Consider the following 25,724-nt stretch of genomic DNA (forward strand, 5'->3'; position numbering starts at 1 on the left):
GACGTGGGCGGGCCTGCCATTTAAAGGCTTCCACGCATGCGTCGAAGTCATTCGACGCATGCGAGGGACGGCGGGCGCTCGGACATGTACGGTAGGTCTGTACTGACGACCGTACATGTCCGAGCGGGCAGGATTCCAGCGGACGGTTTTAAAACACGTCCAGGAATATTTGCCCGCTGGGAAAAGGCCCGGCGGGCAAATGTTTGCTGGAATTCGGCCCGCTCGCGCCTACACACGACCGAACATGTATCCTGAAACTGGCCCGCGGACCAGTTTCAGCATACATGTTTGGTCGTGTGTACGGGGCCTTATAGTAACACATTTTGTCTTAGTGAAATAATCCATCTTTAAAGGGGTTGTAAAGGAAAAACATATTTTTCCTAAATAGATTCCTTTACCTCAGTGCAGTCCTCCTTCACTTACCTCATCCTTTAATTTTGCTTTTAAATGTCCTTATTTCTTCTGAGAAATCCTCACTTCCTGTTCTTCTGTCTGTAACTACACACCGTAATGCAAGGCTTTCTCCCTGGTGTGGGGGGAGGGGCGAGTAGGAGTGTCAGGACGCCCACTAAAACACAGCTCCTTTCTCTATCTGCAAAGTAGAGAGTGTCCTGACTTGCCTGCTTGCCCCCTCCCTCCTCAAGGAAGAAGGCCTCGCATTACTGTGTGGAGTTACAGACAGGAGAGCAGGAAGTGAGGATTTCTCAGAAGAAATAAGGACATTTAAAAGGAAAATGGAAGGATGAGGTAAGTGAAGGAGGACTGCACTAAGGTAAAGGAAGCTATTTAGGGGGAAAAAATTCCTTTACAACCCCTTTAAAGGGTTACTAAAGGAATTTTTTTTTTTGCTAAATAGCTTCCTTTACCTTACTGCAGTCCTGGTTTCATGTCCTCAATGTTCGTTTTTGCTTTGATGTTGCTGTAAATCCTCTCTGTTCTGGACACTTCCTGGTTGTCTGTTTCCTGATCACCACAGTACTGGGAGATTTCTCACGGTGGTGACTAATCAAGGAGGTGTGATTACTGTGTGTAAAACGAAACTGGATTGGTGCTGAGGAGTTTTAGACAAAGTATCACTGCCCTCTATTGGCTCTCTGTACATCAGAGAACCAGCAAACAACAGCAAAAACGAAACTAAACTGCAGGTACATTATATGATTGGTTTTTATCTATTTTTAATCATTTTTAAAAGGAATCAGTTAACTATTATGTCTCTATACCCTGTAAACAGTCATTTCAGCTAAATTTTTTTTTTCCTTTAGTGACCCTTTAAGCCAAAAGGTTCACTCACCATGCATTCGGTTTGCCATTCATTCAATAACCAAACATCACCATCTTGTTCTCAGTTCAGTATCGCCGCCATCATTGCTTTTCCCAGCTCCTCACGGCTCCTTTTATTCTCACAAACAGGAAGTGCTCGCTGTAGCAGCTAATCACCTCCCCCATGGGAGTGGTCATCACAGTATGTCCCCTCCATACATCAAACACAATATAAGGACATCCCTCTAACAGGATGTCCTATACAATGAATACAATACATGAAAACAATGAATACAATACATGAATACAATCAATACAACACATGACTACAATACAATCCTGGCTGAAGTCTTATGGGCGTGTCCAAGCATTGAATGCATGCATGCTAGTAGCAAACAAAGCCGTACTGCTTTTAAAACATGGACGCCTTCCCTGACTCTGAAAACACTCACAAGCTCTCATATTACCACTGATAGGAATCCTTACCTTGCTCTATTCCATAGAATAACGCATATTCAGATTATACCATTATTGTAGGTGGAATGGAGGCTATCTACAGGCGTGCGCTACAAATTGACAACCTAGATGGGGCCAGACCACCTTAATGGACACATTAAACAGGTTCACACATCCGAGAGGCCGCACAAGTGTGAGACATGTAACGCTTCCTTCGCCACACGTGACCGTCTGCGCTCACACTTGGCATGTCATGAGGATAAGGTACCATGTCAGGTGTGTGGCAAATACCTACGGGCAGCTTATATGGCAGACCATCTGAAGAAGCACAGTGAGGGTCCTAGCAACTTCTGTACCATTTGTAATCGAGAGGGGGAGAAATGCCAACATGGAGAACAGGAGAGTTCTGACTAATTCTAATGGATCATATGTTGCATGTGACTTGGTGATTCCCAAGAAAATTGAGGGAGAGGCAGAGAAGCGCTATCCATGTTCAGAGTGTGGAAGCTTTTTCCGATCAAAGGCCTATCTCAACAAGCACATACAGAAAGTTCATGCCAGGCCAATGGGGACACCACTTGGAGATTTAGGGGCTACCTTAGGTCCTGCACTAGGCCCTGCCCTAGGTCCCGCTTTAGGCCCTGCTCTTGGTCCTTCTCTTGGCCCCACTCTTAGTGCCTCCCTTGGGCCAGCACTGGGGTCAGCATTGGCCTCTCCTTTCTCCCCACAGCAGAATATGTCTCTTTTGGAGTCATTTGGTTTCCAAATTGTGCAGTCAGCTTTTGCCTCATCTCTTGTGGAGCCTGAGGTGGAACAGCAGGCAATGGGAGGTGAAGGGAAGTAAAAGTGATAGCACTTAATACATCTGGGAAAGGGTAGTGCTTTACATATGTGGGAAATTCATGCAAAAGAACCATATGCATGAATGTGGAAAACTCCCCCAAAAAGTACTGAAACACCTGAGAAGAAGCTGTGTTTACACATGTTGTGGACACTATAAGCTGTATAGTTTTAAGAGAGGATCAGAATGGAAAATAGCAGACCAAGAGAAAAGATGCAGACTTTTCTCTAACGATGTCCTCTTCGTTGAGCTCAAAACTGTGCAATGCCTCCTGGACTCATGGGGTTCACATGTCTACGCAGGGTGCACACACTGAACTGTTTCTATGTGAATGTTTTGTAGATTTTCAGATATTGATTATGAATATTCACAAAACTTGTCACACATTGAAATAAACAAATTCACATGGGATTCTGCACAAGTCATAAGGTGCTGCCTTTATTTGAAGTTTAATGTCTTCGTCAATGTAGACATGCAAGAAACACATCTGGCGACTTGAGAAAAATGATGAAAGCAAGTCATAGAAACCCAGCAGGTTTAATTTCAATGCCGGAAGATTGAGGATAGATCTGAAAGAGTCACTCAAGATTGAGTTAATAAACATTCCTTGGTTGAAAAGAAAAAAAAAAAAAAAAAAAAAAAAAAATCCCGACCATGCTGATCAGACACAGCAGAGACAAGAGCGCACATCCGCCTATAACCACTAATGTCCTTGCGGAGTGAGCATATCCCCCCCTCAATGATCATCCGTGCTAATGCACACAGAGGGCCCCTCGCTGGTGGACATGCCGCAAACATCACACTCCAACCTCAAGATATTTTCTACTACCAGACGGGATTCAACCAGTCTCAGACTGCCCCAGTCAGCTCTTTAGAGCGGGTTGCGGAAGTACTAAACACTGGGTGATACTATGATAATACATATTAAATACATCTTGAAATTTCCACAACATCTGGATCCCCAGATTCTGATAAGCCCCCTGCCCGCAGACCCCCACAACCACTAGCCAAGGTTGTGGAGAAGAGGCCCTTTTCCCGATCAACATGGGGACCACCCCCCAATCCATTCCAGACCCTTATGGTTTTGGGGGGACCCCATGCTGTTTTTTCCCTGAATTTTTTGAGCCGGCATTTTTTTTTTTTACATTGGGCTCTCAGCAGGAACTCATCGGTTGTTAAGGATGTGTCAGCCTGCTTCCCGGCCCGCTCCTTAGCAACCAGCCATATACAGTGAATGTAAGGCAAAAAAATGCAAATCACATACCTCCCAACTTTTTGAGATGGGAATGAGGGACACTTATCAGCAAAAGTATGCAAGCATAGGACACGCTCCATTGCCACGCCCCTTAAAGGAGAATTGTACAAAAAAAACAAGATTTGTTAAACTCTTAAGTGCTTTTTTTACCACTACTATTCCTTTTCATCAAATGAGGAGAATGAGGGACAGAGAGACATTGCTCCAAATCAGGGACAGTCCCTCGAAATCAGGGACAGTTGGGAGCTTTGAAATTGCGGCACAATCTTTGTAAAATTGCGGGAAAAATGCAGTACTTGCATTTTGCATGTGGATCCATTAGGCCTAATTCACACCTATGCATTTTTAGTGCTTTTTGCATTTTGCAGATTTGCACTATAGAACATGTTCCATAGGAAACCATGTTAAATGGACTGTAGTGCAAATCTGCAAAATGCAAAAAGCACTAAAAATGCATAGGTGTGATTTGGGCCTTAAAGTCTATTACCTTCCCTGACCCTTTCCAAAAATGCAGAGGCACAAAAATGCATTGATGTGAATGTGTTCTATAGGTACCCATGTTACAAAACATGTCCTGCATTTCTGCAAAAAGCATGAAAAAATGCATTAATGTGAACCGAGCCTAAATTGATAAAGAAATTCAATTTTTACATTTTTTTTATTGGATATGTTTTATAGCAGAAAGTAAAAAATATTATTTTTCTTTTCAAAATTGTCTGTCTTTTTTTGTTTATAGTGCAAAACAATAAAAAATGGCAGAGGTGATTAAATATCACCAAAAGAAAGCTCTAGATAAAGGGACATAAATTGCATAACCGCGCAATTGTCAGTTAGGCTGGATTCACACCTATGCAGTTTCAGTGCTTTTTGCATTTTGCACTACAGCCCATTTAACATGGTTTCCTATGGAACACGTTCTGTAGTGCAGATCTACAAAATGCAAAAAGCACTAAAACTGCATAGATGTGAATCCAGCCTTAAAGTAATGCAGAGCCTTTTCGCAAAAAATGGCCTGGTAAGGAAGGGAGGTACATTTTCTGGAGGGCAAGTGGTTAATATTAACTCAGCTAATTTAATGCCAACTGTTAAATATTTTTATTATATATAAACCTGTTGTCGGGTAGAAAGAGCCAGGAAGTAGACAGCCAGATCCTTGGCAATCATTAATCTGTACTTTGCTATTTCTAGTCACAACAATTATCTCTCTGTCCTTTCACGTCCACGGGAGGGAGCACATGATTCTGATTGGTCAGATCTCTGGCAGATTAAATGTTATTGGAATACAGAAAACACACAAACATGGACGCGTTCCTCTGGATCCTTCTTGTGTGCTTCGCCATCCAGGGGAGTCAAGGGACAGGTGAGACCACACAGGGCCATTCCACCAACAAGGGATGTTTTTATTTAATCCTCTGACTGTCTTTTTTTTTTGTCTCTATTTCTGAGATTCCTGCGCCGAGTTCTCGGCTCTGCACCCCCGTTAACGCCCTTCACGATTACCATACTTTTTGTTATTTACATTATGAATACAAATATACACAGTGTAACGTGATCATGTTGTCTGGGATCAGACCCAAGAACTATGCAGAGATCTCACTACTGCAGACTGCAAACAAATCCTACGGCTGCTGACTTCTATCCGAACTTTACTTTGAAACCCTGATTTTTAATTGTAGGACTGTGCGGTTCATTTATATATCTGTTATACAGTAAAACCTTGGTTTGCGAGCATAATTCTTACCAGAAACATGCTTGTAATCCAAAGCACTTGTATATCAAAGCATTTTTTTTACAGAGTATAAAAGAGAAGAGAGGCACCTCTAAGTGTAGCAATAAGTTGCTAAATGTTGTACCTTCATTAAATGTAACCATATTGCTCCTCTCTTCTATTTTATACTCAGTTGTGACATGACGCTACTCTTATATCAAGACTTCGCTTGTATATCAAGGCAAAATGTATTTAAACATTTTGCTTGTCTTGCAAAATGCTCTCAAACCAAGTTACTCTCAAACCAAGGTTTTACTGTATAGTGAAAATGTGGAACTTTGTTGATGCCACTCATCACCATAGTAGTCAATATACACTGTATTCCTTGTAGAGTTTATGTCCTAAAAAGGTTTTGGCTTTAGATACACTTTGGTGTATTTAAAAAAAAAAAAAAAAAAAGCAGAGCTATTTGTACTGTGAAACTGCAACATAGATAGATTCTGTGCGAATGGGGGCAGAAATAGAATGTTATTAGGCTATTTCCTCTCCAGGTTGAATTTTAATGATTCATGCAGAATAGACTGAATCCGGTAAATACCCCATTAAGATCACTGGATGGTGCTGACGTTCAAAGCAAATTATGCACTTTCAGGCACTTGTTCTACATTTCTGTGATTGGTTAGTTTTGTAGAGTTTTCTCTTTATCACACTGAATGGGCATGATATAAAGGTTGCTACCTAGAGCAGCCTTTCTCAATTTTTTCAACATAGAAGAACACTAATAACTTTTCGGTCTCAGGGAGCCCCTGCTAAGAATGTCTATATCTACAGATCATGATACAATAGTGTTAAGCCTCGTACACACGACCGAGTTTCTCGGCAAAAACCAGCAAGAAACTTGCTGGAAGATTTTTTTTTTGCCGAGGAAACCGGTCGTGTGTACATTTTCGTCGAGGAAACTGTCGAGAAACTCGACGAGCCAAAAAGAGCAAGTTCTCTATTTCCTCGACGGGAATGGAGAAACTTGCCTTGTCGAGTTCCTCGACAGCCTAACAATGAACTCGACGAGAAAAACAATGTGTTTCGCCCGTCGACTTCCTCGGTCGTGTGTACGAGGCTTCATGTGCTCCCTACACTTGTCGTCAATCGGAAGAAATACCTCCTTACAGGTAGCTTAAAAGATCAATGGTATCAGTGGGAACTTATCTGTATTTTAGTCAACTAAATTAAAGTGGTTGCAAACCCTGTTACACCACTTGTTACTACAGGTAAGCCTATAATAAGGCTTGCCTGTAGGAACAAGTGGTGTAACAGGGTTTGCAACCACTTTAATTTAGTTGACTAAAATATTTTAGTCGACAAAATTAACCCTGATGGGGGTAACATGATCAGGTCACAGGGCACAGGTTTGACCCTTCATCTATGGCTGATTTGGTACACTCCTATCTGTTGCTGACTCTGGAAAGTATGACACGTCACAGATGTTTGCACCACTCCACTGCACGTGTGTCATACTACTCAGGGGTGCATGGACTGGAGGTGTCACCTTTGTGACCTCGGACTCCCCAAGGTATGTAAAAGTACAAATTAAGGAAACATAGCTTCCACACTACACACAATAGCAGAGGTTTTTTGACAATAAGAACACATTGATGGAATTATCTACATTATATCATATCACATAATTTTCCTTAAAACTCATGTCCTTCCTTTTATTACCAAGCAGATGGTGGTAGACCCCTGGTGGAAACAACGTACGGAGAAATCAGAGGGACAACGCTAACTGTAAAAGAGGTGGACAGAACTGTACACGCTTTCTATGGAATCCCCTTTGCCAAACCACCAGTGGGGCCGCTACGATTTGCAGCACCAGAACCACCCGAACCCTGGAAGTCAGTTAGAGAAGCTGCAGAATATCCACCCATGTAAGCACTGGGATATGAGCTGACATCTTATTGGTTCAATAGAATATTCCAGATGGAGAGTTACCATAGTCAAACTAGAACTTTCTAGAAGAAGCACATCAAACTACTGTTTCTTTGGCCACATTTGTCCTTCCCACTCCTTTAGTGTGGCCTTCTCACTCCTCTAGTATGGTCTTCTCAATCTTCCAGAGTTTCCATCTCACTCTTTCAATGTTGACCCCTCAATTCGTTAAAGTAGCCATCTCAATTTGTTAAAGTGGCCATCTCACTTCTCTAATTGGGTCTTCTACTCCTGCAATGTGGTCTTCCTACTCCACCAGTGTAGCGCTCTGACTCTTCCAGCGTAGTCCTCTCACTCCTCCAGTGTAGCCCTCTCATTCTTCCAGTGTGATGCTTTCACTCTTCCAGTGTAGTCCTCTCACTCCTCCAGTGTAGCCCTTTCATTGATCCAGTGTGGTCCTCTCACTCTTTCAGTGTGGCTTTCTCACTACCCCAGTGATGCCTTCTCAATACTCCAGTGTGGTCCTCCCAAACCCCTGAAATGGCCCTTACACTTCTCCAATGAGGTCCCTCAAATTCTGCAATGTAGTCCTTCCATTTCTCTAGTGTGACCCTCCCAATCCTCCAGTGTGACCCTTTCATTCCTCCAGTGTGGTTCTCCCAATACCTTCAAATAGCCCATTTACTTCTCCAATGTGGTCCTTCCACTGCTGCAAAGTGGTCCTCCCACTTCTCCAGTATGACCCTGTCAATCCACCAGTATAGTCCTTCTGATCCCCCAATGGGGCTCTCTCACTCCTCCAAGGGTAGCAGCCATGTATAAAGGGCCCCCTAACCTGATGGGCCCAGAGACAGTCACATACTCTGCACCCCTTACAGTTATACATTAGTCACTATCTTTTTCCAGGTGCCTCCAGCAGATGGAAATGACCAAAAAAATGTTGAAGTTAATAGAAGTGGATGTCACTTATCCTCCGGTGTCTGAAGACTGTCTGTACCTAAATATCTTCACTCCATCTGACCGAGGTGACAATGACAGACTACCGGTAAGTGCCCCCAAACGCTGAGCACCCTCATACTATCACCAGGTTAACTGCAAACAACAGGACTCTAAATGCTCTCATCTCAGACACGGGCCAACAGTAATCTGCTTTCTCCTTCCCCCAGGTCATGGTGTACATACACGGCGGGGGGCTGGTATTGGAGTCCGCCTCTCTGTATGATGGCTCTGCACTGAGCGCTCATGAAAACGTGGTATACGTGGCGATCCAGTACAGACTGGGAATTCTGGGATTCCTCAGGTAGGTCTCAGTATGTCTAATTTCTCTTTCCATGAAGTGACAATCCTTTACTAAAACAACAACTTGTAAAATTCACCTAACTTATGTAGAAAGTGCAGATTCTTTGGATTTCTTAAAATTTTGATTACTTCTATAATCTGAATTTTACTGATCTGAATCTAGGAGAGACAAACACAGAATGATCAAAGAGCATGTTACCTGAGTACAAAAACTTCTCCTCCCCCTCACACTATTGGCTGACCGATCTTACTGAGCTGTATTCCCTCCTCCCTTCTTCTTCCTGTGGGACACGAACATCACAAATCACAAGTGCTCATTTTAAAGGCTTATATGCAAGGTATTGTCATAAAAGGTGTTTAGGGACCTGCGTCCTGCCCCAGGGGACATGTATCAATGCAAAAAAAAAGTTTTAAAAACTGCAGTTTTTTCGGGAGCAGTGATTTTAATAATGCTTAAAGTGAAACAATAAAAGTTCCTTTAAATATTCCTTTAAATTTTGTACCAGGGGGGTGTCTATAGCATGCCTGTAAAGTGGTGCATTTTCCCCATGTTTAGAACAGTCCCTGCAGCAAAATAACATTTCTAAAAGAAAGAAAGTCGTTTAAAACTGCTCATGGCCGTAGTGAATTGTCGGGTCACGGCAATATAAATAAAACTCATTGAACAAAAAACGGCATGGGTTCCCCCCCAGTCCATTGCCAGGCCCTTTGGGTCTGGTATGAATATTAAGGGGACCCCTATGCCATTTTTCTTTTAAAAATGGCATGGGGGTCCCCCCAAAATCAATACTAGACCCTTCCGGTCTGGGATGAATAGTGAAGGGAACCCTGTGCCAATTTTTTTAAATGGCATAGGGGTCCCCCCAAAATCCATACCAGACCCTTCAGGTCTGGTATGGATTTTAAGGGGAACCCTGCGCCAAAATAAAAAAAAATGCGTAGGGGTCCCCCCAAAAACCCATACCAGACCCTTATGCGAGCACGCAACCTGGCAGGTAGCAGGAAAAGAGGGGGGACGAGAGCGCCCCTCCTCCTGAACCGTACCAGGCCACATGCCCTGCGCCCCCCACCCCAAAGCACCTTGCCCCCATGTTGATGGGGACAAGAGCCTCATCCCCACAACCGTTGCCCGGTGGTTGTGGGGTTCTGCAGGCGGGGGGGCTTATCGAAATCTGGAATCCCCTTTAACAAGGGGGCCCCGAGATCCCGGCCCCCCGCTATGTGAATTGGTAAGGGGCACATTGTACCCCTACCATTTCACAAAAAAAAAGTGTCAAAAATTGTAAAAAAGACAAGAGACAGCTTGGGACAAGTCCTTTATTAAAAAATTTAAAAATAAAAATGTCCAGCGATGTCCAATCATCTTCTATTCCGCCACTTGATCTTGAAAGTATTGAATGCATGTTGTTTTTTTATTGATTTTCTGTAAAAAAATCCCAATCTGTATCTCAGCACCGGAGATGGGCAGACGGCCTCTGGAAACTATGGACTTTTGGACCAAGTGGCGGCTTTGCGGTGGATTCAGGAGAACATTCAAGATTTCGGAGGTGACCCAGGATCTGTCACTATATTTGGAGAGTCGGCGGGTGGAGTCAGCGTCTCTGCACTGGTACGTTTTCCCGTCAGCTTCTGAAATTTAGCAAACATCAATTATAAGCTCAGCCTCGACCCTTAAAACTGACCTCTCTTGACTTTCCCTAAATATTGTTTCTGGATGCTAACACTGCTTGTTATAGAGCCATGTGGAGACAATAATGGTGGAGTTCAGTATGACTCTTCCATTTTCCCCACACACTAAAGCCCCCACACATGAAGATGACTTTCATCAGTCTTGCCTACACACCATCAGTCAAAGATCCAGTGATGTAAAACACTATGACGTGCTGAGAAAAATGAGGTTCAATGCTTCCGAGCATGCGTCGACTTGATTCTGAGCATGCGTGGATTTTTCTTTCGATGGACAGACAATCGTTTTTTTCTATCAGTTTTTTATCCATAGGAAAATTTTAAAACATGTTCTATTTTTTTTCACCGTTGGAAAACAAACCGATGGGGCCCACACACGATCGGAGACAAACCGATCGTGTGTACAGGGCTTTAGGGGACTTCAGTATCACTATTGTCACTTCTCTATCACTATTGTCACTTTTCTATCACTATTGTCACTTCTTTATCACTACCTCACTACCAATCGAATTTTTAGAGGAAGTCCTGGCTGGTAGGACTGGCTTGTTTTTTTAGGCTGAAGGCTGGCCAGGCCTGGTTTAGCTACAATCAGTGAATGTCGGTATGTATTGATAACACTTAAAACATAGAACTACATAAATGAACATCTGTTTGTATAATTTCAGGTTCTCTCCCCGTTGGGCAAAGGTTTGTTCCATCGTGCCATCGCACAGAGTGGAGTGGCCATAATGCCAGGGCTCATGGTCAGCTCAACAGAGGAGCTCATTTTTTACAGGGATGTAAGTAAATTTCTTCCTGACTCCTACATCACCACGACCATCAACAAGGGGGACAAAATAATGACTTCAATGTCTCTGCACTTCTTCCTGTAACATTTCCTCATATTTTTCTATTATTTATTAAAGATCGATGTACAGGGTGGGCCATTTATATGGATACACCTTAATAAAATGGGAATGGTTGGTGATATCAACTTCCTGTTTGTGGCACATTAGTATATGTAAGGGGGGAAACTTTTCAAGATGGGTGGTGACCATGGCGGCCATTTTGAAGTCGGCTATTTTGAATCCAACTTTTGTTTTTGGTGTATCCATAAAAATGGCCCACCCTGTAGAACAGTCACATTGCTAAAATGTTGCCATGCTAATTCTTGTCCCCAAATCTTATCCTGTGCAGAGAACTTTGGGTATTTGTTTTATATTTTGGAGGACATCGGGATAAATAGGCAGCAGATATAATAAAAGATGAAGGATGGATGAGTAATGATTTCTCCTATTCTCTTGGGTTCCTTTCTAGTTTGTGGCTAATGAGTCGGGATGTGAGCCGTCCTCTTTGGTGGACTGTCTACGAATGAAGTCTGAGCAAGAGATCTCCTCCATCATCTCCACCTCGGTATGTACTTTCACATCAAACTTGATCCCCTTCATCATTTCCACCTCTGTATTTTTTTTTTTTTACATCAAACTTCTCCACTTGTTATATTATTATGCCTGAATGTATGGCCTGCAATCAATTGGAGGGCTTCTTCAAAGGATTCAATTCGAAGGACACCAAGCATGCAATGCGGAGCTTGGTTTTTATATGATAGGTTCTCATTCATGCTCACCTTTATTGCACCTCTGCAGGCATTCTTACCGATACCAGCCTGTGTGGATGGAGTTTTCCTGCCAAAGCCCGCAGAGGAGATATTGGCTGCCAAAGAAAACAACAAAGTGCCATTTATCATCGGCATTAATGTACATGAATTTAGTTGGCTCATCCCAAAGGTAGGAAATCTCCCAAAAGATGTTAATGTCAAATTCTACCACAGCAGAATGACCTGCATCTAATGGCTGCCATATAAAATCTCTTTCCTTCTTCTGAAGCCAATTCCTGCGTCCATTCTTCATGCTAAGGGTGACCTTTCACTGTCTTTCTGAGTCTGCAGATCTTTATCTGCCCCATCATCTAGAGCAGGGGTCTCCAAACTTTCTAAACAAAGGGCCAGCTTACTGTCCTTTCCGATTGTAGGGGGGCCAGACTTTGGCCAGTGGGGGTAAAAATTGTCCTGGTGTCAATGGGAGTAAACAGATACTAGGGGGAGAATTAGTGCCCCATTATTGGTGTCAATGGTATGAATTATGCCCCCTTGTTGGTGTCAGTGTGAGATATAGTCTCTTGTATCAATGGCAGGAATAGAGTCCCAAGGGCCAGATGAAGCCAAGCGTCAGATAAAGGTGAGCAAAGGGCTGCACCTGGCCCCTGGGTCGCAGTTTGGAGACCACTGGTCTAAAATATAAACTGACATTAGTAGAGGATATCTAGCATAAATTAAAAGCCTGCTTTTATAAAATATCTATGCAGACAACCCTTGCTTCATTTCTGTCTTCATTTATAAGTGAAAAAATGAAAAATGTGAACAAAAGTAAGATAGCCTATCATTATGAGGGGTCAGAGGTGTGGATTTTGCTCACCATGAGGAGGGAAGGTGAGGAGGAGAAGAGGCTCTGTGGGGCGAATCGTGGTGGTGGTAATGGTGGATATCTTTGTGTTTGTGGACAGAGTTTGGACTTGAAGTACATGGACGGACTGCCAAAGGAATCCATCCAATCCGAGCTGGGCCGTTCCATGTTCCTGGTAAGACCTCACCAGACTCACATTAGATCTTACCTGTTTCAGAGTCTAAGAATTTGTCCCCACCAGGCACACAATCATGGAGTCTTGTGTCCCTCCCATGCTTTCTACACCCGAAAACCATTGGTGACAGCCTGATATTACAAGAAAGGTGGGAGATGGGTTCAAACAGAAACATGGTAGAGGGGCAACAAAAAACACTAAGTGGTAAATCCAGTTTGCCCCTTCCCTTTTTCTTCAACCTTTTTTGTCTGATTATACTGTATATCTACAGTATGCTTGTCCTAAGCATCACTTACTGTTGTTTGACTCACTACCTCTGCTGGAAGTCTTCTCCAACCACCCACTACTCTTTCTGTAAAATAATACTTTTTAAGGTTAGTGTTGGGATTCCAGTAACATCATTGACCATAAATGGTTATGTCCATATATGTTCAATGATCTCACCTGGGAGATCCCGTCCAGGGCCATCTTTTCCATTGGGCACGCTGGGAAGTTGCCCGGGGGCCCCGCTTGCCTGGGGGGCCCCACCGGCTGCCCAGCAACCCCAGTAAAAAATTATGGAGAGTGACGGGTTAGAACTGCCCATGCCCAGTTCGCGGAAATCACAGAGAAGATCCGGTCCTCCACGAGTGCGGGGGGTTGCTGATGTAAGGGGGGAGTGAATGCAAAAATGTAAGGGGGCACTGATATAAAGGTTCCCCCTCCTATATTAGTGACCCCCCTTACCTTAGTGTATTTAATCTAAGGAAGGTGGTCTCTGGTCACCAGAGTACCCCCCACATCAGAGTCTGCAGGTTTCCCCCTTACAATGCAAGGGGGAACTCAGTCTGCGGACCCTGATGTAAGTGGGAAAGAGAAAGCAGTGGACTCTGATATAAGGTTGTCTCTGGTCACCAGAGCCCCCCTCCACATCAGAGTTCCCCCCTTAGATCATGATCTGCAGCGTTCCCCTTTACATAAGAGTTCCCTTTCACTGCAAGGGGGAATCCTGCAGACTCTGATGTAAGAGGAAACTCTGTGCTGGCTGGGTTATAGTAACCTGACCTTCATGTCAATAAAGACATTTTTTTTTTTACTTTTGTTTAACTTAAACACATTTCTAATAGCACTAGCTATATGTTTATAGTTTAAATACTGACATTTGCATTGTTGGGCACTGAAAACTGTAATTTTAGGTACTTTTTTTGCAGTGGCAGTAAAAAATGTGGTTCTGCCAGTAAATTTTATGATTTTTGTCAGTAAATTCTCGTGCGTGATTGTGTAGACAGGGCCCCAGTGCACTGTATTGCCCGGGGGCCTATAATGCTCTTAAGATGACACTGATCCCGTCCCCTTTGTATATATCAGCTGTCATTCACCATATGTAAAGTGACGGGAGCGGATGCGTGTTAGCGTGTTTTTCCCCCCGCCAAATCAGCAGGCGTCGGGCATCATGACAGATGTGGATATATATTGCAGGTCAACGTAATGGACAGTGGGATGTGGCACATTTTTTGTTTCTTTTTCTTTTAAAAAAGGACTTGTCAAAAACTGTTTGTGTTTTTTTACTGTTTAATTTTGTTTGTCAATGAGTACAGGTACTATGTACCCCTTACTCACAAAAATTTGGGGGCTTTCCTTTTGTTAAAGGTGGCTTCCAAATTTCAATAAGCCCCCAACCCACAGAGCTCCATTGCACTGGGCCAGGGTTGTGGGGAGGAGGTCCTTGTCCTCATTAACATGGGAAAAAGGTGCTTTGCCTGGGGAGACCCCTCTGGTGAGGTCTCCCCCACCCCCGCTTCATTTCTATGGCATGTGGCCTGGTGTGAAGAGTCTAGTATGGACTTTGGGGGGGACCTCCACATTTTTTTTTTTAACTATTCCACCTCAATTGCTTTAATTTCCAGGGATTTCCAGCCATGTAGATGAATGGGGTTGGTAACATCACTAGTTGTTAAGGACTCGGCGATGCCTGCACCTGCCGTCATCCTTAACAACCATTTGCAGCAAGAATCTGTGATGTAGAAATGCAGAAGTAATACTGCTATTATACATGATATTTGGCTCCAGTCAAATGCATAAATGTTCAGGCATTTGTCCAAACACCTGAACAGCCATAGTCCAGTCTGAACTTGTGTTCACACCAAACCTTAAAGGGGTTGTAAAGGTTTGTTTTTTATTTTCTAAATAGGTTCCTTTAAGGTAGTGCATTGTTGGTTCACTTACCTTTTGCTTCGCAGCGTCTCCCCGCAGGGAAGGAAAAGGTAAGTGAACCAACAATACACTAGCTTAAAGGAACCTATTTAGAAAATAAAAAACAAACCTTTACAACCCCTTTAAAAAATGTCCCCTAAAAAGCTTCCTTTACCTTAGTGCAGTCCTCCTTCACTTACCTCATCCTTCCATTTTGCTTTGAAATGTCCTTATTTCTTCTGAGAAATCCTCACTTCATGTTCTTCTGTCTGTAACTCCACACAGTAATGCAAGGCTTTCTCCCTGGTGTGGAGAAAGCCTCTTGAGGGGGCGAGCAGGAGGGTCAGGACGCTCTCTACTTTGCAGATAGAGAAAGGAGCTGTGTGTTAGTGGGCTTCCTGACACTCCTGCTCGCCCCCTCCCCCCTCAGGAGGCTTTCTCCACACCAGGGAGAAAGCCTTGCATTACTGTGTGTAGTTACAGACAGAAGAACAGGAAGTGAGGATTTCTCAGAAGAAATAAGGACATTTAAAAGCAAAATGGAAGGATGAGATAAGTGAAGGAGGACTGCACTAAGGTAAAGGAAGCTATTTAGGGAAAAAATGTTTTACCTTTACAACCCCTTTAAGCGTATTCTTTGTTTGAGGTCATTTCCACATGTTCTTGACGTACAAGGTCCTTTTGCCCAATATCAGAAAGGGTTTGTTTTATTTGAACCCATCAGGATGGCAGCCATACAGTATGTCACAGTTGAGGCTGGCAGAGACGGAGCTCGCATATGACACATACATCATGGTGTGCGATGCTCTCGGGGCAATTGCGACCTCAACTCAGACAAGTGACAGATCCTGACAGGTCACCTTTAAAACAGCCATGCAAGGAAAGCAGAGGATGCTAGGACATTTTTGGTATAGCTCCTCTTTTGGGGGACCTTTGAAATTGATCAATTATTAATATGGTCTTTGCTGTGTGTGCAGGGGGAGATCACCGGTCTGGATTACACATTGCTGGACGAATACTTCGGAAGCACGGACGACCCCCTGGAAAACCGAGATCACTTTCTAGACCTGCAGGGCGATGTCATGTTTGTCATGCCAGCCCTAAAGATAGCAAAACTTCACAGAGGTGTGAGACTTCAGATACCTCTTTATGGTCTTCAGTCAAATTGTTAAGGAAAGACTCAGCTGAGCAATGTTTACACCTAAACTGACCTTTTAGTATCACCTAGAAGCAGGGCCGCCATCAGGAATTATGGGGCCCTTACACAGCTTCAGGCATGGGCAGAGAACCGGCGGGGGGGGGGGGGGGGGGGGGGGGGTCTGCTGCCGCCTGAAATTGAATTGAAAAGGGGGGGGGGCTGCTACGAATTGAGAAGAAGTAAATGAAAATATAAAAAAGGGGGGGGGGTAGCCATCCGGGGGCCTTGGGGACCTCTGGGCCCTTTAATAAAAAGAAAAAAAGAAAGAAAAAAAAAATATATATATATATATATATATATATATATATCTAAAAAAATATTTAAAAAGGGGGGTTGCCATCTGGGGCCCTGGGGACCTCTGGGCCCTATATATATATATATATATATATATATATATATACAAATTATTATTATTTTTTATAAAAAGAAATTACAAAAAAATGGGGGTTGCCCTGTAATAAAAACAAATATATAAAAAAAAAGACATTTATATAAAAAAAAAGGGTAGTTTCCATCCAGGGCCCTTTAAAAAAAAAAAAAAAGATATATAAACAAAAATAAACAAATAAACATTTATAAAAAAATAAAAAAATGGGGGGTTTGCCACATGGGGCCCTGGGGACTTCTGAGCCCTTTAATATATATATATATATATATATATATATATATATATATATATATATATATATATATATATATATAAAAAGAACTAAAAATAAAAATAAAAGAAATAAAATAATATATATTTTTTTTTATAAAAAAAGGAGGGTTGCCATTTGGGCCCTGGGGACCTCTGGGCCCTTTAATTATATATATATATATATATATATATATATATATATATATATATATATATATATATATATATATATATATATATATATATATATATATTATATATATATATATATATATATATATATATATATATATATATATATATATATATATATATATAATATAATATAATAAAAAATAAAATAAAAATATATTAAATTTTTTTTTTTTTATAAAAAATAAATAAAAAAAAGGGGGGTTTCCATCCGGGGCCCTGGGGACCTCCGGACCTATAAAAAAAAAAAGGGGGGGTTGCCACCCGGGGCCCTGGGGACCTCCGGACCTCTAAAAAAAAAAAAAAATTGTCCCTTTAATAAAAAAAAAAAAAAAAAATATTAAAAAATATATATATATTTTTTTATAAAAAAAAAATAATAAAAAAAAGGGGGGTTGCCACCTGGGGCCCTGTGGGCCTCTGGGGAACTCCGAACCCCTAAAAAAATATATATATATATATTTTTAAAGGGGGTTGCCATCTGGGCCCCTGGGGAACTCCGGGCCCCTTACAGGTGTACTGCCTGTACCCCCCTGATGGTGGCCCTGCCTAGAAGTAAAGTGTTACAGGTGGAGCCTGCTGAACGGTGTCATGGTTTGGTGTCCTATATCTCAATGAGATCTCCTTATCATTGCTTCTATCTCTTGTGGTTCCAGTGTTCGCATCCACCTTGAGGTTTTCCCATTTCTACTTCCAGGTTTTATTACTAAAGCCTAATTGAACAAGCTGGGGTTAGAAGCTCATTGGTTTCTATGCAGAAGTGAGCCTGATTTTGCACTTTCCAGCTTTAGTAAATAAAGCCCATTGCGTACTTAAAAGTGGGGTATGCCTGTACTTATAATGGGCACAGCAGGTGTACAGACCCAGGAACTCAGCACAGGGATGGTGGGAACCCCTCATAATGGGCAGAGCAAGTGTACAGACCCAGGAACTCAGCACAGGGATGGTGGGAACCCCTCATAATGGGCACAGCAGGTGTACAGACCCGGGACCTCAGCACAGGGATGGTGGGAACCCCTCATAATGGGCATAGCAGGTGTACAGACCCAGAAACTCAGCACAGGGATGGTGGGAACCCCTCATAATGGGCACAGCAGTTAAAAAGACCAGGGAACTCAGGGCAGGAATGGTGGAAACCCCTCATAATGGGCTCAGCAAGTGTCACAAAGATCTCACAAATAAATTCCTGGGAGGTGAAATGCACTGAAATATCAGTTGTGTGTGGACCTTTAAATAAAGTTCAAATTCATGTTTGTTCCCATTGTCTTGTTCCTCTTCAGATTCTGGATCCCCCGTCTACTTTTATGAATTCCAGCACCGTCCATCCTTGTTTGAGCACAGTAGACCGCAGTGGGTGAAGGCTAGGGTGACCACATTTCCAAACTGCCATTCAGGGACACCCCCCCCCCCCCCTAAAAAATATATGTTTTTTTACATATTTTTGGGGGGCAGGGGCGTATCATGAAATCAGCGGGCACGTGTGCAAGATCAAAAGAGGGCCCTAGGCCCCATCAAATGCAGCCACTGTTCCCCATCAAATGCCACTACTGTGCCCCATCAAATGCTGCCAGTGTGTCCAGCAATTGTTGCTACTGTGCCCAATCTGATGCTGCCAGTGTGCCCATGAAATGTTGCTACTGTGCCCCATCAGATTCTGCCAGTGTGCCTATCAATTGCCGCTACTGTGCCCATCAGATCAGATGCTGCCAGTGTGCCGATTAATTGTCACTACTGTGCCCCATCAAATGCTGCCAGTGTGCCCATGAATTGTCGCTACTGTGCCCCCATCAGATGCTGCCAGTGTGCCCAGCAATTGCCAACAGTGTGCCCCATCAGATGCTGCCAGTGTGCCGATCAATTGACGCTACTGTGCCCCATCAGATGCTGCCAGTGTGCCCATGATTTGCCACTACTGTGCCCCCATCAGATGCTGGCAGTGTGCCCATGATTTGTCGCTACTGTGCCCCCATCAGATGCTGCCAGTGTGCCCATGATTTGCCACTACTGTGCCCCCATCAGATGCTGGCAGTGTGCCCATGATTTGTCGCTACTGTGCCCCCATCAGATGCTGCCAGTGTGCCCATTAATTGTCGCTACTGTGCCCCATCAGATTCTGCCAGTGTGCCTATCAATTGCCGCTACTGTGCCCATCAGATCAGATGCTGCCAGTGTGCCGATTAGTTGTCACTACGGTGCCCCATCAAATGCTGCCAGTGTGCCCATGAATTGTCGCTACAGTGCCCAATCAAATGCTGCCAGTGTGCCCATGAATTGTCACTACTGTGCCCCATCAGATGCTGCCAGACAGTGTCAATTGCCCCTATTTGCTCACCTTTTAAGATGATGATATGGATGAAGTCTGCATCTGTTGGTGGTGGGGCAGGGCAGTCTTCAGCCAGCGCCGGGCGGTCTTCTCTAACTCAGACAGGAGGGGACTCAGGAGTCTCAGGCGGAGGCAGTAAGTCGGGCCGCTCGGGCGGGAGGAGGAGGAGCCAGGCCTGCAATTTACAACAGTGCACCGAGTTGCCCACTTGCCCTGCGGCAGCGGGAGGTCGCGGGACGGACGGTGGTGGCCTGCGCTGGGCTGGGCAGTGGGTTGGAGCATGGAGCAGTGGAGGCGGAGCGTGGTGGAAGAGGTCTGCGCCGCGGTAGTGCTGAGCTGCTCTCTCTGTAAAGAACCGCGGCTGAAGGAGGAGAGGAGGAGGAGGTGGGGGTGGAGTCAGAGAGAGAGAGCTGGGCACGGTCACGGTGACGTCACTGGTTGCTACAAGCGGGGCGGCCTTAGCAACCAGTGACTGTAATTACAGTGGCACTGACTGCGGCAGTGAGTGTGGCAGCCGGCAGGCAGTCCAACGTGTTTGATACTTTGATTCCGGGATACTCTATTGTCCCGGATTGAAGGCTACCGGGACACGGGACAACATTTTCAATTACGGGACGATCCCGGGCAAACCGGGACACGTGGTCACCCTAGTGAAGGCCGATCACGGTGATGATCTGGTGTTCGTGTTCGGAGGTCCTTTCCTGAGAGATGGCGCTTTCTTTAAATCATGTATGCATGGCGGTGGGGCTGTATGCTCGTATTTTGCAGCAAACAGAATTACCGGTAATACGTTCCGTTTTAATTTCCAGACAATTACCCAGAAGAGGAGAAGAAACTCAGCAAAACTGTCATGAGATACTGGGCCAACTTTGCTCGAACCAGGTAGGGCACAATGACTCCCCCCCAAATGTGATTGGCTCAGCTTTGCTAACACAGACAACTCTTTTCTCACCAAGACAGGAAGTCTCCTCTATGGGAAGACAGCAATAAAATCCCAATGGAGATCTAATCCTTCTCTATTCCATCAAAAAACAAAAGTGTTGCACATGGGTGTGGGTTGGTTGGGACACAGTCACATTCAGTTAAGTGGGTTGCATTGGCGGGTGGTACTGCCCACTGAACTCAACAGGGGGATAATTTTTGCCACTCTGTGATGCAAAGTGTACACCCCCATCCACTGCCATTGCATGGTTTAACCGTGTGTTTTTACCACCCCCTTAACTGCAAGTGTATATAAAGTCTTACCTTGCCTGTTGCTTCTTCAACTTTAAAACATTTAATTTCTTCCCAGTACAGTTTTTCCAATATTGGGATGCCCAGATATCTGGTTTTCAGGTGGCTACATTGCCTGGTAGGGTTTTATGAAAAGAATACTATGGCCCGGATTCACAAAACACTTACGCCGACGTATTTACGCCGACGTATCTACGCTGCGTAAGTGTAAATGTGCGCCGTCGCATCTATGCGCCGTGCCCATAGAACTAGATACGCCTGAAAATAGGCTTCCTCCGACCCACGTAACTTTTCCACGTCGGCGTATGTTGGGCGCATATTTACGCTGGCCGCAAGGGGCGCTCCCATTGATTTACGCGTTGAATATGTAAATGACTGAGATACGCCGATTCACGAACGTACTTGCGCCCGTCGCAGTAATATACGCCGTTTACGTAAGGCATACGTCCGGCGTAAAGTTATTCCACATATAGGAGGCGCATCCCATGCAAAGGTATGGACCATGGAACAGCCGTCGTATTTTACGTTGTTTACTTAGTACTACGTGAATAGGGCTGGGCGTAGGTTACGTTCAGTGATTCGACGTATCTTAGGTGTTCGTTCTGACTTGATTCTGAGCATGCGCACTGGGAAGCGTTCGTTCGGCCCATCATTTGTATGCGGTTACGGTACATTTAAATGTATCACGCCCACTTCCACCTACTTTGAATTAGGCCGGCTTACGCCTAGGAATTAAAGTTACACCAGCGCAATGTTGGGAGCAAGTGCTTTGTGAATACTCTGCTTGCCTCTCTGTGTTACGTCGGCGTAGCGCATATGAGATGTGCTACGCCGGCATTAAGATACGCTCAGGTATGTGAATCCGGGCCATTGGGGTTAGGGCACACTTGATAGGCCAATTTGTCCCAAAGTGGGGAATCAGATGACTTTTGATGAGTGCGCATTCCCTGCCTGGAAGTTCAGGGAGTGGTGCAGAGGTAGCTGGAGGCCGCAGTTAAACAAAGATCCCATTATTGTATGTGTCTTGTGACATTTCTGGACATATCTGTGTAATGATAACTGGGTGGAGAGGGATGAATTATTGATGAAAAAAGAGTCTTTAGAACTTCTCTGAAAATGTTTGAAATTGCATTAAACATGATAAAACTTCAATGAGATTCAGTGATTGGGATTCCATCTACTTTAATAAAAATGTGAATTCTCCGCAGTGACCCGAATGGGCCTGGCCTGGCTCGGTGGCCGCAGTACGACCAGGATGAAGACTATCTGCAAATTGATTTTCAGCAGAAAGTGGCTCGGAGACTGAAAGATGGAAAATTCAACTTCTGGACCAAAGTTCTCCCCGAGAAGATCCGGAAGATGTCGGAGGAGACCGAAGAGCACATCGAGCTGTAGAGTCCTCTGGAGATCATGTGGAGGAGCGCTGAGGGCGGAGTCAGACGTTTGCTGTGTGTGAAGAACAATAAAAGATGCAGAATGTGTCAATTATTTATTTGTGATTCTTCTGTGTGATGTCCTGTGAAGGTAGAATGACCCAAGTGGCCATAGTTCAAGTCATGGGGCACAGGTCAGGGCATCAGGCCAAGAAAGTACCTTCTGCCCCAACAGCAGCATTACAAAGTGCCCACACCTCTTGTGTCCTCCATGATCAACATGGCTACTGACATGCACTGGGTTCATTGGCTAACTTAGGGCCATGGCTGGATTAAGGCTGGGTTCACACTACTACACTACTTTCATCCTACTTTGCTCTGCTACATTGGTCCTACATTTATCCTACATTGGTCCTACATCCATCCTACTTTCATGAACAGGATACTACTTTGGTCCGACTTCAATGATATTCAATGGGCCTGAAGTAGGATCAATGTAGGACCAAAAGTAGTACAGGGAGCATTTTCAAAGTCGGACCGACCTGTGTAGGACGCTACAAGACGCTCTCATAGGGAAACATTGAACACAGAGCAAAGTAGGATGAAAGTAGTGTAGTAGTCTGAGGCTGGGTTCACACTTGTCCTACAACGGTCCTACATTGGGAGCTCATGTCGCATGACGTGTGAAAATCAATGTTTCCCTATGAGAGCTGTCTTAACTGGTCCTACACAAGTCGGTCCGACTTTGAAAATGCTCCCTGTACTACTTTGGTCCTACATTGATCCTACTTCAGCCCATTGAATATCATTGAAGTCGGAACAAAGTAGGAGCCTAGTCCTTACCATCCGACTTTTGACATCCTACTTGTGATTACAGCAGCAGTAAAAGGAATTTATCTCACTCTGGGATTGTTTTGATTGGTCAAAGAACAAGTCAGACTATCACAAAGTCGGATCAAAGTAGTATCCTGTTCATGAAAGTAGGATGGATGTAGGACCAATGTAGCAGAGCAAAGTAGGATGAAAGTAGTGTAGTAGTGTGAACCCAGCCTTAAGGTCAAAGAGGAAGAGGGGGGAATTGATGATGATATCAGATGACACCTGACAATGATATGAGAAGACAGTGACACCTGACGACGATATTGGATGACACATGATGATGATATCAGATGACGCCTGATGATGAGATGAGATAGGTGTTATCAATATCATTGTCAGGTGTCATCCTATCTCATCTCATCATCAGGCGTCATCTGATATCATAGTTAGGTGTTATCAATATCATTGTCAGGTGTCATCCTAACTATGATATCAGATGACGCCTGATGATGAGATGAGATAGGATGACACCTGACAATGATATTGATAACACATGACTATGATATCAGATGATGCCTGATGATGAGATGAGATAGGATGACACCTGACAATGATATTGATAACACCTAACTATGATATCAGATGACGCCTGATGATGAGATGAGATAGGATGACACCTGACAATGATATTGATAACATCTGACTATGATATCAGATGACGCCTGATGATGAGATGAGATAGGATGACACCTGACAATGATATTGATAACACCTGACTATGATATCAAACGACGCCTGATGATGAGATGAGATAGGATGACACCTGACAATGATATTGATAACACCTGACTATGACATGGTATGACACCTAACAATGATATGGGATGAAACCTGACAATGATATTAAATGACTCCTAAAAATGATACTGGATGACACATGACAATGATATGGGATGACACCCAACAATGATATCATATGACACCTGATGATGATATCAGATGACACCTGATGATGATATCAAATGACACCTGATTATGATGTCAGATGACATCTGACAATGATATTGGATGATACCTGAAAATGATATTGGATGACACCTGATAATAAAAGGGGATGACCCCTTACAATGATATTGGATAATGCCTGACAATGATATGGAATGACACCTGACAATGATATCAGATTACAATTGATGAGGATATCAGATGATACCTGAAAATGATATTGGATGACACTTGACAATGACCTTAAATTACAACTGAAAATTATCTTTGATGACACCTGATGATGATATAAGATGACACCTGATGATGATATAAGATGACATCTGATGATGATATGGGATGACAACTGACAACTTTTTGGGAAAGGGGGGGGGGGGGGGTGTCCCTGAATGGTAGTTTGGAAATGTGGTCACCCTAATCAGTAATAATGAAAGAAGAACAGACAAATATAAAACCGAATGCTCTCCATTTTTCAGCGTGACGTCAAAACAGATCCCTGAAAAGTTCCTCTAGATTGAGGAAGGAAATCTGATTTCACAAATAAAGTCCTCACTTCCTTATTCCTTCTCACGCCACAAACCATTGCAAAGCCTGAAGGAAACTGTCCTATTGCTTTGCCACAAGTTAAAGAAGAATTTGTGTAAAATAAATATGTATTTTGTGTTGTATAGCGTTGGCAAAGATTAGAACCCCCCATTTTTTTTATTTTAATACATTTTTATTGAAGATTTGAAACATTCGGGAAGAGCGGAACAGAACCATGATGCAAAATTCACAGCCTCTGACACTGAGAATTGTTACAAAGTTACAGAATGACCTTTTTTTATTGCTGTCGTTGTCCCTGCTGGGAGGATTCGCTCTCTCTATTTATCCCAAGGTCACTGGGGTTGATTTACTAAAAAAATAAATTAAAAAAAATGGCACTTTGCAAGAGATTTTTTTCCCCTGATCTTATCTTAGTGAATGAGGTGAAATTTCACTTTGCAAAGAATGCCCAATCGTGAGCTTAAAAAAAAAAACAGTTTTTGCTTGCAGATGATTGGATGATGGAAGTGAGCAGAGTGTCTAAGCTCTGGGGAAATTCCCTTGTAAAGGACGACTTTCCGTGAAGAGTGAACAGCCTATAGTAAACCTTGGATTTCTCATCACGTTCTTTATCAGTGGGATTTCTTGTTTTTCCGTGTGTAAGATTTCTGGTGACATCCATTTATTTTAGAATTCTCTGAAAAAAAGAGCGTCTAAGTTGCATTATGCAATAATTCCAGCCACTGGCCTAAAAGAGGTCTAAAAGAGGTGCCATCTTATATCATCCCATATCATGTTGTCATCCCATATCATCATCAGGAGGACAGGACGCTAGATTCAGATAGGTCAGCGGATCTTTAGATCCGCGTAACCTATCTGATTTACGTTACGCCACTGCATGTTTTTGAGGCAAGTGCTTTATTCAGAAAGCACTTGCCTGTAAAGTTGCGGCGGCGTAAATCCCCTGGCCGAATTCAAATTTGGCGGGTAGGGGGCGTGTAAAATTTAAATCAGGCGCGTCCCCGTGCCCAACGAACTGCGCATGCGCCGTCCGTAAACTTTCCCAGCGTGCATTGCTCCAAATTACGTCGCAAGGACGTCATTGGTTTCGACATGAGCGTAACTTACGCCCAGCTCTTTTCTGAATCGACTTACGCAAACGACGTAAAATTTCAAAACTCGGCGCGGGAACGACGG

General features: G+C 43.6%; 1 protein-coding gene across 3 annotated transcripts; it reads left to right on the forward strand.

Annotated features, from left to right (window-relative positions):
- Nucleotides 1-4,999: 4,999 nt before the first annotated feature.
- On the forward strand, nt 5,000-22,293 carry LOC120917802 (cocaine esterase-like). 3 transcript variants are annotated; one of them, XM_040329349.1, is made up of 14 exons: nt 5,001-5,172; nt 7,244-7,445; nt 8,353-8,491; nt 8,613-8,746; nt 10,198-10,354; nt 11,097-11,210; nt 11,728-11,823; nt 12,057-12,197; nt 12,973-13,047; nt 16,197-16,344; nt 18,530-18,609; nt 20,229-20,301; nt 20,382-20,454; nt 22,014-22,293. In XM_040329349.1, the coding sequence occupies exons 1-14, from the start codon at nt 5,082-5,084 to the stop codon at nt 22,198-22,200; spliced, it is 1,710 nt and encodes a 569-aa protein (XP_040185283.1). In that variant the 5' UTR covers nt 5,001-5,081; the 3' UTR covers nt 22,201-22,293. The 3 variants fall into 3 exon arrangements, with proteins under 3 accessions (XP_040185285.1, XP_040185283.1, XP_040185284.1); XM_040329350.1 differs by having other exon boundaries at nt 7,247-7,445; XM_040329351.1 differs by lacking the exon at nt 12,973-13,047 and having other exon boundaries at nt 5,000-5,172.
- Nucleotides 22,294-25,724: the final 3,431 nt, after the last annotated feature.

Source organism: Rana temporaria, chromosome 11 (genome assembly GCF_905171775.1).
Source record: "Rana temporaria chromosome 11, aRanTem1.1, whole genome shotgun sequence".
NCBI classification, from domain to species: domain Eukaryota; kingdom Metazoa; phylum Chordata; class Amphibia; order Anura; family Ranidae; genus Rana; species Rana temporaria.